At 35.3% G+C, this 17,173-nt stretch overlaps 1 protein-coding gene across 1 annotated transcript in view; it reads left to right on the plus strand.

Annotated features, from left to right (window-relative positions):
* The window catches only part of LOC150080563 (uncharacterized), a 44,218-nt gene that overhangs the window by 25,740 nt on the left and 1,305 nt on the right, over positions 1–17,173 (plus strand). Inside the window, exons 16-27 of the mRNA XM_090380738.1 lie at positions 4–92; positions 1,820–1,882; positions 3,685–3,774; positions 5,697–5,756; positions 8,598–8,698; positions 8,794–8,857; positions 10,591–10,754; positions 11,079–11,157; positions 11,391–11,439; positions 13,379–13,455; positions 15,794–15,896; positions 16,891–16,965. Coding sequence (XP_090236864.1) covers positions 4–92; positions 1,820–1,882; positions 3,685–3,774; positions 5,697–5,756; positions 8,598–8,698; positions 8,794–8,857; positions 10,591–10,754; positions 11,079–11,157; positions 11,391–11,439; positions 13,379–13,455; positions 15,794–15,896; positions 16,891–16,965 — 1,014 coding nt within the window. The remainder of the gene's footprint in view (positions 1–3; positions 93–1,819; positions 1,883–3,684; positions 3,775–5,696; positions 5,757–8,597; positions 8,699–8,793; positions 8,858–10,590; positions 10,755–11,078; positions 11,158–11,390; positions 11,440–13,378; positions 13,456–15,793; positions 15,897–16,890; positions 16,966–17,173) is intronic.

A 17,173-nucleotide genomic window follows, 5' to 3' on the forward strand; every position in this document is an offset into this window, starting at 1 on the left:
TAGGATGGGGCACGGACGTCATGAGTGATTTTGCTTATCTGCTGAGCAAATGCAGTGAAGTAGAGAGTGCTGATGTTCCTGCAGCAATCCAGGTGAGTTGCAATAATTACCTCTCACTTTCAGTTACATTCAAAATAATAAACTTTCTTTTTACACTCAGGGACAGACACAATGCCAGATTAATGTATAATATAGAGACTACAAAGTATTGCGTGTATTTGAACAACGGACGTGAATAACTTCGTACTTGTAGTGACCCTCACCTGAGATCTTCACAATGAGCTTTGAAATACCATTTCCTGGAAACAGTTGGGCAAAATGTTTATGGAATGCATTAACATATGCTTTAATTTTTAGGCAATATCATTTCTATTTTCCATATAAAGTTGAAAAAATTGTTAATATTTATTACGTTATGCATCAACTGCTTTTAAGACTGTGATAACATATCAACTACGCCGTTGTCAAAAGTATTGGGACACCACAGGATCATCGCATAATATTTACATCGTTAACTAAGTTCAGGAGCTATAATAGTGCATGGTTATATAATCTGAACCACAGAAAATACCTCTTTCAGTTTAAAGAGAAATGCGAAGTTCAAGCTCAGCGAGTTTCAACGAGAATAAGTAGTTGGGTGTACACATTACGAGATATCGGCGGCTCTGATGTCCTCACAGACCACTATGTAATACATTATGTGGAAATGTAAGACGAAAGGAGAAGCGAAAGTAGAACAGCGTTCACATATTTTTACAGAAAGAGAGCTCAGAACGATCAAACATACTGAGAAAAATCTCCATTACAGTAGCAGCAAAGACACTCAGAATACCCAAAAGAGACTATCGGCCCGATTAGTGTATACATGGCATTGCATCGGGATGTTTTTCATGGACGAGCTACTCGACAGAACCCATGATAAAAAGTCAATGCTCAGCGAGTATAGGAACTGGACATTGGCTGGGTGAAAATACATTCTTGGAGTAAGGAGTCAAGTTATATTCTGTTTCATCCTGTTCGAATAATCTAAGTCCGACCAAAGCCAAGAGAAAGCTTCCATCGACTGCGTCTTTCCAACGGTAAAGTAGAGCAGCACAAGTGCGATGACTTGGGAATGCTTTTCATAATATGGTATTAGACAAAACAAAATTTGTCCTGTTTGACGACAGAACATTATTTGAACAGAATAAAGTGGCCCACTGGAATAGCAAGCTCAGATCCCATCTTAATCGCCTTTGAGCATTTGTGAGTTGAATAAAATTGGAGGACCAGTTGAGGCTTGGGCGAAATCTACTAAAGAGGCCCATTTCATATGATGTATGCAAAGGATTCCTGTGAAAGAAATGCCGAAGTGATTCTGAAAATCATCAAAAATTGGTGGTAGATTTTCTGCTTATGATATATTTTATACTGAAAGCTAAAATAGCTTGCGATAATATTAAAATCGTTTGGTTATATGAATTTCTCTTGATGGCCCAGTTCTTTGGATACCATAATGTATACGCACAGTAGAGTTCTTGCGGACTATTTTAACGTTTAGTATACATTTTTTTCGCACCTGTCTGCCTAAGCTTTTATGTGTTATGTTTTGTTTAATAAAACGTCCTCTACGAATGTGGAAATTTAAAAAAAAAAACTTTGTCATGAATTATAACAGTAGTGGACCTCATTGTTTAATGAGCCTTGAGATAAAATTCACATACTTGTATCTTGTTATATAATCACGTTATATATTTTTTTCTGGATCTGTTCTGAAGATAGGTCTTGGGTCTAACTTCAAGAAATGATTACTCAACCGTTCTCTCTGTTTATATTTCAGAGACTGGCTGAGACAGTTTGCGAAGAGGTAGATCCGAACACATTCCAGGCTATGAGCACGGAGGTAGGAAATCCTACGTTTATCAATTTACTGTCAAATTATGAAAATAATTGTATAGTTATAATTATATAAAGTTAGATGTGTTATTCGTTAATTTAAGAATTCGAATCCTCCTGCTTGAAACTACCACCGTTCTCTTTGACAGCCTGATGGTGCCCGTCTGAAGATGATTAAAATCTGGTTTGTCAGTTTTAGCTTTAGACTTTTTTTTTCCATTAATTTTGGCATGGAAACTGCATTCGAATTTTCAAGTTTAAAAGCTATGCTCCTGTCCGAAATATGTTAAACTTCTGTTTTCTTTTTCTTTTTAGAAGAGAGCAAGAGAGAAAGAGTATGGCTTATTGCGTGTTTGGCAGTATTCTATGGAAGCAAGAGTATTTCAACGCAATAGTTAAAATCAATGAACATTTGCACACTTTACCTGTGTTTGATTCGGTCATGGGAAGACTTTTCTGCTGTGATGACCAAGCGTCAAGTATAATTCGGCGCAAAGGCTTGAACTTGCTTATGTTCAATTTAGAGAAATTATCGTTATCCATGGTTCTGCTTAAGTTGCTAATATCTTTTTAAATTCTACAGCGCCACCATAGAATTTAAATGTGCCACCATATAAGTTAAACGCTGTAGAATTTAAATGTATAGTGGCGCATCCGCTATACATTTTTTTTTAAACTTAGTGATTTCTCATCAGTATTTCGAAAAATTTAGGATTATTTTTTATGGGGGTATTGTATTGATATGTTTTTCAGGGACGAACCATTGCACAGAATTTCAGGATGAGAAGTGAATGTGGTGGAGATTGGACAGAAATAGTCATTGGAGGAAGGATGAGAAACCTGATTTCTAGGGAGGAGGGGGAGAAAGACCCCGTCCGAGACCGAATTTTTTGTCCATCTTCTTTTTCTGATATTAAAGAAAGCAGCTTAGTGCTTGCTTAATATTCTGGAGTAGTATTTTGGGTCACTTGCTGCTCGCTATTCAGAAATTCCTGTATTAGTTGCTATATTTATTTCTTTAAACTTGCTGTTTGCTCATGCCAAGAGTTTTCTGGTACGTATGCCATTGAAGGTATCATGAAACAATATACTATAAAGAGCTAGAAAGAGGTTTTGTAGCACCAACAGCAAGGGTCTTCAGTCTTTTACTTTAATCGGACCGAAAAAATAAAATAAAATAAAATTAGTGGATCAATTAATACTGTGAAGGTTAGCACCGTGTGTTTAAATAGTCTTTTTTTTAAAAGGATACTGAAATGTTATCAGTTAATGTTTACATCCGAGGAATGACTCTTTCTTTAATGGGCATGCCGTGATCTAATATAATATGTTAGTGAACTAAACATATTGCTTGTTCCATATTTTGAACAAAACTGGAAGCCACTGAGTGATAATCTGTTAAATGGCCATCGACCGACTCCATTATTTTATCTACAGAAATTGGCCTCTCTGAGAGGCTGTGGTTGATGCTGACGAGTTGTCCTTCTAATCAGTGGTTAAAAGGATCCAACAACCTAAAATTCGTTGAACAATTATGGAATTTGGCGAGTTTTTATACGGTTTAAAACAGATGTGACATGAGGTATGACCATTACCCCGATTTTGAAAATTCAGCGTCAGTGGTAGATAGTAAATACGAGTATTTTTGAATTGAGAGGATGCGAAGATCAACATTTAAAACCTCTCTCTCTCTCTCTCTCTCTCTCTCTCTCTCTCTCTCTCTCTCTCTCTCTCAAATACAATTGGAAAAAATAACTTAAAAGGTATACATAGAGGTATTTAATGTTTTCATTTGGTTTGTCTTTTCAGGAAGCTTTAAATTGGTTGAAGACTTCGTCAAAAACAAGCGTGAAATTTAAAGAGTTTCTTGAAAGGCACGGACATCGATGCTTTATGGAGGTAAGTAGAAGATGTTTGCTCTTAATCCACAAACGCCATTAATTAGAGTTGAGATATTTATTCTGTAAAAGACAAAGTAAGACATTTGCGTAGTTATGAGTCAGTGTATATTTTATTTAACACTTAACTTTTTCCCATTGTTCTTGGCCCTCGCAGGAAGTGCACTGAATAGCATTGCGGCTCACTCGTACATTGTGGAAAAGGCCGGACTTGTAGGCCGAAGATGAATAACACCTCCCGTAAAGACGATGAACTTTCTGGGACTTTTTATTATGAATGGATTAGTCCGTCTCGGACGAAGTTGTATGGGCTTTTTTCTCACAGAAAAATCACCCTTTTCATCCCATAAAACAGACAACCATAGAATAGACATATTTCGTGTGCTTAGTTTCTTTGTCACAAAATCAACCAACAACAACTAATAGATACGCTGCGCTCTCAATTTTCCGGGTTGTGTTTATCAGCAGAACAGCTCTGGAAGCTAGAAATGCTGTTATGAAGATTGAAAGAAAAATAGAGTTGTTAAGGACAAACACCAAAGCACCAAGCCATATATCATCACTATATTCCGTCTGTAAATTGCTTTTATTTTACGCAGTTTCGGATTAACCAAATAAGTCATGGCTTGGGGCCTTTTCTGTAGGAGAGGATCTTGCCATATCTGTTTCGAAGAATAAAAATCTGTAATTAACTATTTTGAGCCTTTCACATGGATGGCTTAGAGCATCATTATGTCACTATCTTACCTTGATTTATGATAGGTTTGCAGGTGTAGCTAGAAAAAAAAAACAATCCGTAGGAAAAATCCCCTCGTCTGAGACCGAACAAATTGTCCAGCTTGTGGGAAAAACCCATCAGACTTTGAGCCAGCGATGCGAATCGGGTGGAAAAGGCCCAGGTTCGAACCCGTCAATGACGCAAGGAACATTTATGGCCTTTTTACACTCAAGTTTTTCGTCCAGGAAAAACAGGCAAATCGGCAAAAGACCACACGCAATTCATAAACATGATACACTTGGGTAGCTGAACTACTGTTCAAATATCCAATAATCCTAGTTGACATTTATTATATTATTACTACCTTTCGTAACCAGTGGTTTCACGGTGGACAAAATGAACGGAAACACTGAGGAAGTTGACATTAATATCTTGAGTTGCTGATTCTCAGGCGTAATGAAAAATTTAAACTAATATAGTATAATAAAGTGAAAGGAAGTTAGAATCAAAGAGTAACATTATTGCACGAGAAGGACATATCCTCAATATGTATGTGTACCAAAGAGCTAACTAGGTTTGCAACTCAGTGCAATGATCTCATATCGTGGAGCTACTTCTCCATTACATGATGCATTAATTTAAATGAAAAGTGCCTGCAACGGAAAAAAAAACTGCAGATATATTTATTGACTAAGTTGTTGAGGTCTTCATAATGCCTACTTCTCCACCGATGAGGTTCCAAAAAAAGTCGAGCAGTGGCATACACTTTAAATAAATAGTAAGTCTTCTGAAATGGAGCATTCCTTGCAATTCGGAGTAGTCCAATACTGAAGTATCTCATTAGTCAGTTGCTAAACAAACATACCAAGGAGAGCTTTAGTATATGCGTATATTTGTCAGGATTAAAGTTACAGTGAAAGGAGTATAGTTTGCTCATTGCTACGTACAGGATGAGGCTATGTCCTACTTGTACAATAATGTTTTATAGCTTTTGACTTTTTGCACTAAATTTACTTGAAATCAACAGATAAATAAAATTAATCGATAATAAATTAACTGAATGAAATGAAATTCTTTCATATTTTGATTAGTTTCGAATCTTTCCAATTCATAATAAACCTGAAACATTGTTAATTTTAAAATGATATTATGAAAGTACCATTTTCAATATCCAAAAATTTACACTGTACTTTTGGTTTTTCTAGTATGAGCTGTATTCAGAACCCTGGAGAATAAATTCTAAACCTCTGGTGAATACATTACAAGTGAGTGTTTCATCCCATCATTTGTTTTGCTGTAAAGGGCGCCACATTACAAGTAATTAGACACAATTTATAGTAATTCAAAACTACTCATTCTTGGGAAACAACTGTTGTTTCTTCTCACTGTATCTTTGTACTAAGATGTATAGAACTTTCTTATATAAAACAGTTCTGCTGAGGGTGAGGAAAAATAATACCGGTCCTTGAGTTTAATTAGAAAAGACTCCTAAATCTATTTTAAAAAATGTTTTTCTTTTTTAAAACAACCCCCATACATAACGTACTTTTTACAATTCGAGATGTTTTTTTTTTTTCACAATTATCACGTGTATTGAGAAATGAGCACCACAATTCTCCTGTAAAAATAAAAATTCTGTACTGTAGGCTGTAAAATTTGTACCACTCACAGAAGTGGTTCATCTTGGTTAGGTTTACAGTTGTTATTCCAATATCTGGCACCAAAATTAATATTCTAGCTGTATTGATAGAGCCTATGATATGAGAAATTCCATTCTGATGTAGGCTAAAAGACCATTATAACAGCACTGTTGAATAGTTTCATTTAATTCATCACTCAACATAACTGCACGAATAGTTATGGTCGTCAGCAGCCATGTATCACTGAGTTGTCCATTATCTTCTTGTGTAGTGATAATCAGCAGCCCTGCTGTCGTGGATGCATAAAAAGCAATGGAATTTAGTGAAACCGCTTTGAGAACCCAAAAGATATCCCAAGCATCTTGAAGCCTCCACAAACATCCATTTATACGGTCATATTTGATCTTCTCCGACACATGCTTCAGCATTCCGTATTCTTCTTTAATATGAAGAGAGCGAGTAGCAGAAATCGATGGGTGCATATTCTCATTGTGAATAACACAGCTTTCAATCATTTACTCTTGGACACTCTATGAAAAGATGCCACTCTTCTGTATTGCGACCAATGCAAATTTATTGGTAAAGGCCAATCAAATGGAAACAATATCAGCGGGATTACGCCACAGTAAAAAAAAAAAACATTTATCAGTGTCAAATCTGTTTTCTACATGCGGAGGTCATTCATCAGAAATCCAGTAGATTCTATTCTTTTAAATGAGATGTCAGAAGCTCTGCATTAGATTTGGTTAGACTCAAATCTCTCATTAAGTCATCTAACTCTTGCTGATTATGTAAATATGGTGCCTTACGTAAACAGGCTCCTGTACTGTAATCCGTATTATTCTGATCACCAGATCATCCAATTTTTCTTTGGTCGTCAGCAGGACAATGGAGGACAATATTTTGCGATACATCACATTTACTGTATAGCAAAAAAGCGTAATTGACATCTACCATGCACTTACACAAATGCGTACGCAAAATAAATGTCGCAAGAACATAAAATCTTCAACTGTTGCCAATATATCGACACTGAACAAAAACCTAGGACATCTTTAGATTCAGCATACAAAATACTTGTGAGAAACAATTATTTATAAACATATATTTTTGTAACGTTGTGTAATCAGCAATGTAAATCAAAATCTTTGACTGTAGAAGTGCAAAGAAACCAAACTGTGTGTGTGCACTTTGGTATTTTCATTCATCAACAGTATTTCAATATTTGTTAAAGACTTATTGAACAAGAAAATAAAGCACCATTAAGGGTAAATATCATTTTCAAAACGAGTTGCATCTGTTCGAAGCAAAATGAGAGGGTGGCAAAGCATCGAGCGAAGAACCTGTTCTTATATCATTAATGTGCATCTCGAAGGAAATCTGCCAAACAAAGCTTAGCGATGGAATCTCATGGCTCGTTTTCTATCACAGTATGCATCGACTTGAAATTTTGGCTACTAAAATTTACCAATTTTAGGTTCTGAACATTCTAACAGAATTGTCTAATCTATGCTGGTTAGCTCCAGAGTTAAATTTTTACGTTTCACGACATCTTCAAAAGAGATTTACATTCCTTTCATGTTCTGTACTAATACATGTGCTCATGTATTAATACAGAACATATTTAACTGGAAGCGCTACAATAATTTCATGAATGTTACAACAGTATCATGCGATTGGATGTATGACCAATGCTATCAAGCAAGCCTATGTCTCTACCCAATTACCAAACAGGCTAATTGCGGTTTCTAAGTGAATCCTTTCAAGGAAGAAAATTACAATTTCTCTTTAACTTTCTAACATTCTCAAAAAAAAAACGTGGTGGGAGAAGTCGAAACAGAGAAAAACAGTGGAGAAGATGTCAACTTTGAAGTGATAATTTGAGCAGTAAGGAATATTTCCCATTCTCAATATTAGTTCCTTCTCAATACATTTAGGAAGCATATACTCGTATGTGAATCAAAGACCAACGTGTGTTAGAGATGGAAAAATTGCGTCATGAATTAAAAACGACACCGGGCATTCTATAAAGAACTGTTGGAAAAAAGTGTATTTTAATGTTTTCGGAATTTAAAAATTGAGAGCAGTGAAGAAGGCACCAACAGGTTTTTATTTCCTTGTTTTATTTCGATAATTATTTAAATAATTGGATACACGATTAAATTTACAAAAAAACTTCAATAAGCATATGAATGGTAAAACATTTCCCATTAAAATGTATTCTATACACCGAGTTGTTAACCAAGATCGAAATGCATTTGTAAGATAAGAATTGTAATCTGAATATTTTCCAAAATTCTGTGGTAGTAAGTTTTCAAGTCCGAATCTCAAATTGTTTTTGTTTTCTTTATTGCCGAGTCTGGTACCTTAACTACTAATGTTTACTTAGTATATAAATTATAATTTTTTCATTTCATGAAATTCGGTAATCAAGATCATATTCATTTCGATTATTTTGATTTACAGAAATCCGTCATAAATGCAAAGAGAAGCTCTGAAAATAAGATATATCGCAGCACCGATGAGGCCATCTCGAATCTGTATTCCTCTCTTGATTGGAGAACAAGGTAAACCCTTAGGAGAGAGAGAGAGAGGGAGAAATACTTCATTTTCTCTTCTTACCTTTAAAAAAATTTCATACATGGAATGTTTTCTCTTTCAGGTATCTTCTTAAATTCATTCTATCTCAGTGTCAAAGATTTGTCAGACTTAGAGAAAGATCAAAGGTAGGACTATTTTTCTTCTTGTATTATGGAAAGAATAATAAGAATTTAGACTAGTTTTATCAGCATTATATTAACTAGCATCTATTTATATTACTTTTGTATATTACCTTCACTTCTTTATGATTATACATGCATGCTTTGATCAACTATTTTCGTCATGAAAATATCTTCATCTGTCGATAAAAATATTTCTTCGATGATGTAACAAAATTAAACACTAATCAAGCCACATAATTGCTGCAATCTGCAAAAGTAATTCTGGAGAGATGCTAATTTTCAGCCTGCACATGAGCACAAAAGCCACCAAATTAAAACTACATACTGAAAAACCTGTATAGGGGAAATTTTTAAATTAAAATGCCAAGTTACGAAGCAAAACTCTGCACTGATCCAGAAAAAAATAGCGGACAGAATTCTGCGTTGGTGAGGCTGAACTTACGTCTGAAATTTATTTATTTATTCAGTTGTTTGCAAGTTACAATCGCTCCTTGTACAACTTGCAAACCAGAGGGCTATATTTACAATGCAGAGGATAAATCAAAAATATTTACAGTTTAGTAATAAAGGAAATATGCATATTAATATAAAAATTTTGTTCTTCATTGCTGGATGTCTTCATAGAGGAGCATTCGCAACACTAAAATTTATTAACTTGGCACCCGAATGTCGTGACGACTGCATAACTCAGAGTAACTAAGAGACGACGGGTTCCAGCTAGTACTGTTGTGACTCAGTTGTTTGTTGGTAGGTAGCCTTTCTATAGACCTTATTGGAGCATTTTGAACCCCAGTCAATTCTTGTCTTGAGCACCAGATGGCGGCTAGAGTTTTCTTCCTGGTAATAGTTAAATGCTCAGTGAAGGATAATTTGTTGTCCCAGGTAATTCCCAGATCATTGTGATGATCGACTTTTTGGATGAGTTGGCTGTTTAAGAGAATGGTGGTGATATATTTTTTTAAGCTTTCTGGAGAAGGACATCTGGGCAGTTTTAAGCGGGTTAATTTCGAGCCCAGTCGAGGCGAGGGAGTTGGCCAGATTAGTTAACTGCTGTGTGGCTTGTAGAGCAATGTTATGCTCACCATCATTACTGCTGGATGGGAAGAATATTTTCAAGTCGTCCGCATAGGCTAGGATGTTATTGCAGACCGAGAGGAAAGGATCGAGGGCTGCGGCGAATATTGTCGAAGAGAGCACCCCTCCTTGGGGAGCTCCTCTATTTACTGTGTAATTGACGCTGAACTCTTTATGTTTTACTATTATGATCCTCTCTGTAAGTAAATCTCGCAGTAGTGCGAGTAAGTTCCTGTAATGCTACAGTGAGATTCCAGGAAGTGAAGAAGGGGTTGGATCGCTATCCTGTCATAAGCGGCTTTAGTCCAAGAAGAGGATATCCATCTGGCTTTTACTGTTCAGGGCAGCATGGATCCTGCAACTTGCCTTTTGGAGGTGAGTTATAGTAGACCTGTTTTCAATTACTGAGTGAAGATAGGATGGACGATGGCAAAGAAATCCGCAACGTTGCACCAATGCATAAACATAGAAAAAAATTACCAGTAATGATGAAACATCTGCTACAAATAAGATAATAACGGAAAATATCCAATAGTAAAAAGAAAAAACTATTAGAAACCTTATTAGTTGTCTTATGGTTGTATTCAAAGTTCATGTTTTTTATTCAGTTCAATAAAAAGTAAAATGTAAATCTTTGAAAACTAAAACGTTTTTCTTTGTAGTCACTCTTAATCAAATCCTTGGATATTTTACGACAAGGTTACCTTCATCTTGGATCCATGATGGTACTCGAAGGACGACTTCCCCGGGTTGACCTACTTTTCTTCCTTACCATAGACGAAATTGAAGATCTGTTTAACACAAGAAATTCCAGACTGTTGTCCAAGTGAGTAAAATAAATAAATAAGAAAAAAAACTCTCCATAAACTCAATCGAACTTATTTTTTGTTAAATTCATTCATTAAAACCAATAATAAATACTTGAAAAAGTAATTCAGTTCTATAAAAGATAGTACGAGTTAAAATTTAAAAAAAAATTGTAATTCTTACAATGCTTAGAGAATGCTTAAAAATAATTAAATAATAATGGAAATTGCTTTCATTATTATCTTAAATGAATTGTAAGAATTACAATGCCCTTTAAGTCCATATTTAGCGAAGTTAATATGTACTGTATTTTTGTTTATTTTACTTTATTTTCTTCTTTTAGAGCAATGAGGCGTTACAAGGCTCATCCTGAATTGGATAACCTCAAGTTTCCAGAATTGGTTTCGGGCATCCCTAAACCGGTAAATATCCAATGTATCTGTTACGAATGATAGTATATCTATTAAGAATGAGTTGCATTCCTAATAGAAATAATTTGGTTTAAATCCAACAATTCCTATGCAGTATATGAGCATGTGAATTAATCATAAAATTATTTTAAAAAAATTGTTCTGCATCTTGGTTTCGAGATAACTGCATTTAACGGTAAGTCTTCTTTAAGCTGCGTCATTCAACTTTTTTTTTTTTGTTCTAGCTGCAGACAAATCTCTTCAATGAAAATGAAACCTGCCAGGAAATGAAAGGTAACCTTCAAGCTTCCTAATCTTTTGAGTTGAGTTTGTTTAATAAAATCCGTTAATGGACATAATTATTAACTACTTTGAGAAGATTCCAAATTCTAGGACGGTGTTAAGAGCTTTTCCCACTTAGTTGTGAACGACTGATTTATATCACTGTAATGTAATATCATTGGTATATTCCATTCGTATGTGTAACATGAATAGTAGGAATATAATAAATAAGTATATTTTTCAAGTTTAAGGAAGCTCCAGTCCACCAGAATATATTTACTCGTTTTCATAACTAACAACATTCCAATTCAAATATTTGTATTTGGCTATTAATATGTATATTAGCAGCCATCTGACTGATATGGTGTTACTAAACCATTGGTGCTAACAAAAGAGATGTTTCATCTTTTTGGTTAAATTAACTGTTCCGTCTTGGAATTAACTTGCAGAAGATGGCTACCGATTACAAATAGTGGGAGCATTCTCCTAGAACAGCAGATCGCTTCTATTCAACTGGAATAACTCCTTCCAAATATTGCGACTTAAACTGTGCTAGATTACTAAATATCGACGCGAGCCATCCACTTCTCCAATCCCTACCGCGCTGTGTCTTTGAGATGCAACAACAATTGTTTCTGCTCTTCGTTTGTTTGATCAAAATTCATGGTTTAACTCTGATTAAACTTCCCTTCCGTTATTTTTAATTGTTCTTGATGTGTGCTGCGATTTTATATATTTTTTCTCTTTATTATAATTTCTTTTTTAATTTTTGTGAAACTTTCCTTTTCTCAATTTTTATCAATGTATCGTTTTCTGCCTAAATGTAAAATTCCTGTCGCCGTGATGAGCATTATTGTTCCTAGTACTTGTACCATACTTAGCAGAAATAAAGATAATTTTAATTTTATATGGTCCAAGATTTTCCAAGATGTTCCAAGAGGAAACTAGATTACTTCAGACAAACCTTGATTGGATCCCCAGGCAACTGATATTAATCGAAACGAACATCTCCACCCTCACAAAACTCATCACCAAAAAAAAAAAAAAAATAGAAATTCCAAGTATTGCTGAGATAGCCTTTCACCACCCAACTTCCATCAGAACCCATCGCCATAGCCAAACTATAATGCAGCCACCCAGGAACAGGATAAAATCTTTAGACCGGATGTTCCCATCTAGTACTATAGGAATGATCCTCACCCGAGACATAGACTGTGACCGATTTTGCACAGAAAAGGCCTACCGGACCGTGATCATCCATCGTATCATCGAGATCATCCATGCCAAACAAGTACCAGGTTGACATTCAGCTCAAGCTGTATTCCTAATGTTAATTTTTGCAATATTATTAATTTCTATATCTGTTGAACTTAGATAATTTTTTAAATGTAAACTCTAAAAACCATTGGCTTGCAGGCTTTCCTGGGGTAAGGTGTACACCTAAATTTGATTTAAAAATTACATTAAACGGAATTTAGTGTAAAGAAACAAATGGCTTTATTTTATATTTAAGTTAAAAAATTAAGGGAGGACTTTTTTCCACGCGAAAATGTTTATTTCTATACAGTTTTCAGTCATATTTTATTCCATATGTAGCACGAAAACTTGTTGAAAAAATTGTGGTGCCGCCTTTTGGATCAGTGTAATCCCATTCAGGCTGAAAATGGGATTTTATGATTCAGATAATCCCGTTCTCATGCCATCATTCATGGCATGAGAACGAACACTCCCTGAGCACAGGTAAAAATTCCGTGTTTATAGATAACTTCTTAACATTTGATTTTATCAAGACAAAATTCTATTATTCCTATTTGGTAAAGGACCTTAAAAGAAATGTAACAATTTAAACATAAAATGAAAGAAGGACACTATATTCTCAGCGAAAAAGCTTCGTGTATTTCAGAAGAGCTAACTTATTTTTTAAATATATTTCTCAAATAAATTCTTATAGGAATTCCGGTCTCTCGAGGAATAGCAAAGGGTCCTGCTAGGGTTGTGAAAAATATAGATGAAGCCCCAAGTATTGAGGTATTTTGGTCTACTTTTTTATTTTATTTGATTTTACAAAAAATACCTCTTATAATGTTTATTAATTTGCAATTACTGTCACGAAAAATTAGTGTTTAAAAGGAGTAGACAAACCCATTTGAAAATTTCGATATGTTCTTCTTTAGATAAAAATACTTTTCAACTTTAGTTAATCGCAGCACCGCCAACGCAACTAAGGCCATGTGGAATCAGTACAGAGTCTGTAAGTTGTGTATATTTTGTGATCGGTATTGAAGGTGAAAAAGCGAGGTTTCTGGGAGAAAAAATGCAACTTACTGAGTCAGACTAACTGGCCACGATGTGTAAAAAAGGCCACAAAAGTTTCTCCAGTCGAGAAGAAATTCAAACTAGGTTTTATATACACATCATGGAGGAGCAGGATCATAGTCAGTGTGCCAAGGACTTAGCTTTTTAAGACTGTTTATAATGTATATAGTAGACCCATGTGACTGACTGTCTCATTTGTGCGCTCCATGTTAATCCTTGTTAGAGACGTCAGTGGGAAAATGCAGAATATAGCAATTACAAGAAAAAATGCCTGTTTATACTTCGGCACGAACACTAGGTTGGAGGAATTTTCCATTAATCATTTCGAGAATGAATGTAACTGTGAATCGCATTTAAGGAAAAACTTTATAGGGTCACCCGGAAAGTTATTTCATCTACCCTTGTGTATTGTGTCTGTAAATTGCGTGTGTTCTCTGGTCGTTTTGCCGGGGCGAAAAACCCAGTAAAGTTCCGGGGGTGGGGGAAACCTTGCTATCTACGTCCGAGACTGACTAACTCAGCTATTTTGTGAAAAAAGCCCATTAAAAGTTCCTCGCGTCATCGACGGGATTCGAACCCAGGATTTTTCCACCGGAATGGTGACGACCCCACTGTGTATTTAACAGTCATGCTAGCTCATACCACGGTCCACTGAATTGCATGTGCTGCTATACGCTCGCGTTTGACCACTTGGCTTCCGATGCATACACCGGCTAGGCATTGAAGTTCGAAAATGAACATCAGCTTGGGACAATCGATGGATCTGTCGATTTGTTACAAAATACACATCGATTATTATAGGTTTCAGAGCATAATGTGCAGACAGTTTCAAGGAATACCATGAACCGAACTGAAAAAATAAAAGCCAAACCAAGTTCTCGGTGTTCCATACCGTTCATGTGCCCCACATGCCATACCATCGTCGTCAGTTTTTGTAGTGGTTTTCTTGTTGTGGCAGAATCAGTGTGTCTTAGATTCTAAGTATATCGGACGATTTCAGTAAGATCACGAAGTTCCTTGTACTGCGCGCGAATTTAGATTTTGCATTTCTTCTTGGAAGCTTCTTGTACATACAGTATGTAATACTGTATGTATGGTATTTGAAATATAAGTGGGATTATCAGAATGGCAGGGACCGCCTGATACAATAAATTTGAAAAAAAAGTGGCTTCAGGTTGGGTTGGCTTATTGTTTTGAGTTTAAAAAGCACATGACCTACTATGGCCATAATGCACCAAGCTCAGGATTTGTCTCCATTTATATAAACGGAGACAAATAGGATAGGGTCGATCCCAATGATGAACAGGTCGAGTTTAACAACTTCAGTGATGACTGTATGGGGTTAGTATAGAGCTGTTATAACCTACAGCAGCCGTATACTTCTCATTTTTATTGAAGATATTTAGATGATCCTAAGTTATAAATTTATTTATATAATCAGAAAGAAGAGGACATACGAAGATAGAAGAAATATAAATATCACTTGTTGATATTAATGTATTCTCAACTTATCCTTTTTTTTTTTAAATATAATTCTATTGTTCCTTTTTTCTGTTTGCTTTCTTCGATACTGCATAACCATTACGTAAAGCGACTTGTATCACGACTTATGCAACCTCAATTTGCATAATACAATACTGATGCTCGTATTCCCAGAATAATAATTATGTTCAACTTGGTAATCATGTCTGCTTTGTTTCTATGCATAATTTGAGATAAATGCACAGTATTAACTCCTTATCGGTGGACATTCCTAAACTCAATTGTACAATTTTTATTTTAAACAAAAAAAAAAAAAAAAAGAGTAGAAAAATCTGAAAGAATGCATTTAATGGCCCTAGAGATACAGACGGACATTGCACACAAAATCATCTTTAGTAGATCTACTAATCATCATCTGAAATTTGCAGACAACGAGAATATGGCAAACTTCATGATTAATACCTGTTCAACCACTTTCAATTTATTCAGCCTTATCAATTTCTTGTTGAACAATTTCTTGCATCTTAATCCGAGTTGTTTATTTATTTATTTATTTTTTTTTTTTCAGGAAGGGGATATTCTGATTGCCTACTCTACTGATATTGGTTGGACGCCATACTTCCCCCTGCTTGCCGGAGTCGTGACAGAACTGGGAGGCCTCATTTCTCATGGTAATAATTTCTGAGTTTAATAATTCCTAAGTTTCAAGTTTATATGGTATCAGTCATATAAAAGTATAAGTAAAAGTAGATGGTGCTTTACGATCGATTTCCTACCCGCGTACTTCTGAGCAAAATTCATTGGCTGGACTATGACGCTCTCTATATTTGCCACCAACACAAGAAATCCATCCTTTACGAAGACCAACACTTAAATGACACCCTCCTCGAGCTCCTGTCACATCTTATTCATTAGCTGTTGTGAACAGTGGTTATATCAGTCGCAGTCCGTCTGTCTGAAACTGATCCTAGAGAGCCTTCGACCAATCAAGTACCGAGATTTTCATCATAGACAGAATGCACGCGCTATTATCATTTAAGCGGAAGCTTGCTGATACTACCTCAATGCTGATACTACCTCAATGTTGCACGCTGATATTACCTCAATTTCTTTTTAGAACTGTGAACAAAAAATCATCACACTCCTCCGAACGAACTATGAAGGAATGATCTGCAGCTACATCCTGAGGCGAACTCTCTCTCTGCTAAAGAGAGTGACAACTGTTGATACTGTTCGACTCTTTTATCCATTTATCTTTGTAATCACACTGCCATTTAAAATCGCTAATTAACTTTGAAAGTAACTTCAGTTAACGGAACTATCTTTTCTTAATTCTTATGTGCTCTGCTTTTTAATAAATATCTCATGATTTAACATTAAACTGGTTCTTATCAAGTATCTTATAATGAAAAACTGTTGGGTTGGGTCTCGTCTCTCTGTGAAAAGTTTTATACAATATAAATTTATTTTATTTAGCTGCAACGCAGTAATCAAAGAGTAATACTAACAATTTCTCCTGCAGCAAAGAAAATTTTTCATAGAGTGAAATATTCTCGTAAAACTATTTACTTTGTTTTCAGGCTGATTTCAAATTACGGAACTGACTGAGTGTTGCTGATAATATTTTTCATTAGTTGATATTATTTTCTATTTCTTGTTTTTCAGGAGCTGTTATAGCCAGAGAGTGTGGAATACCATGCATCGTGGGACTTCATGGAGCTACAAATATGTTCTCTACCGGTAAGTGGCAAATCGTAAACCGAACCGTTAAGTATAAAACTTTCATCCCCAGCCTTCATGGAAAAGTCAAAAAAGATATTGAGGTTATGGCTATAGTAAATAACTAAATCTTCTTTATCGCATAGGTACAGCGATAGAAAGAGTAAAGTACACAATAATAACAACCACATGCCAGTGGTTTAACAATCTTACAAATTTTGATTTGCAG

Source organism: Mastigoproctus giganteus, chromosome 9 (genome assembly GCF_048544385.1).
Source record: "Mastigoproctus giganteus isolate SK-2022 chromosome 9, ASM4854438v1, whole genome shotgun sequence".
Classification (NCBI taxonomy): domain Eukaryota; kingdom Metazoa; phylum Arthropoda; class Arachnida; order Uropygi; family Thelyphonidae; genus Mastigoproctus; species Mastigoproctus giganteus.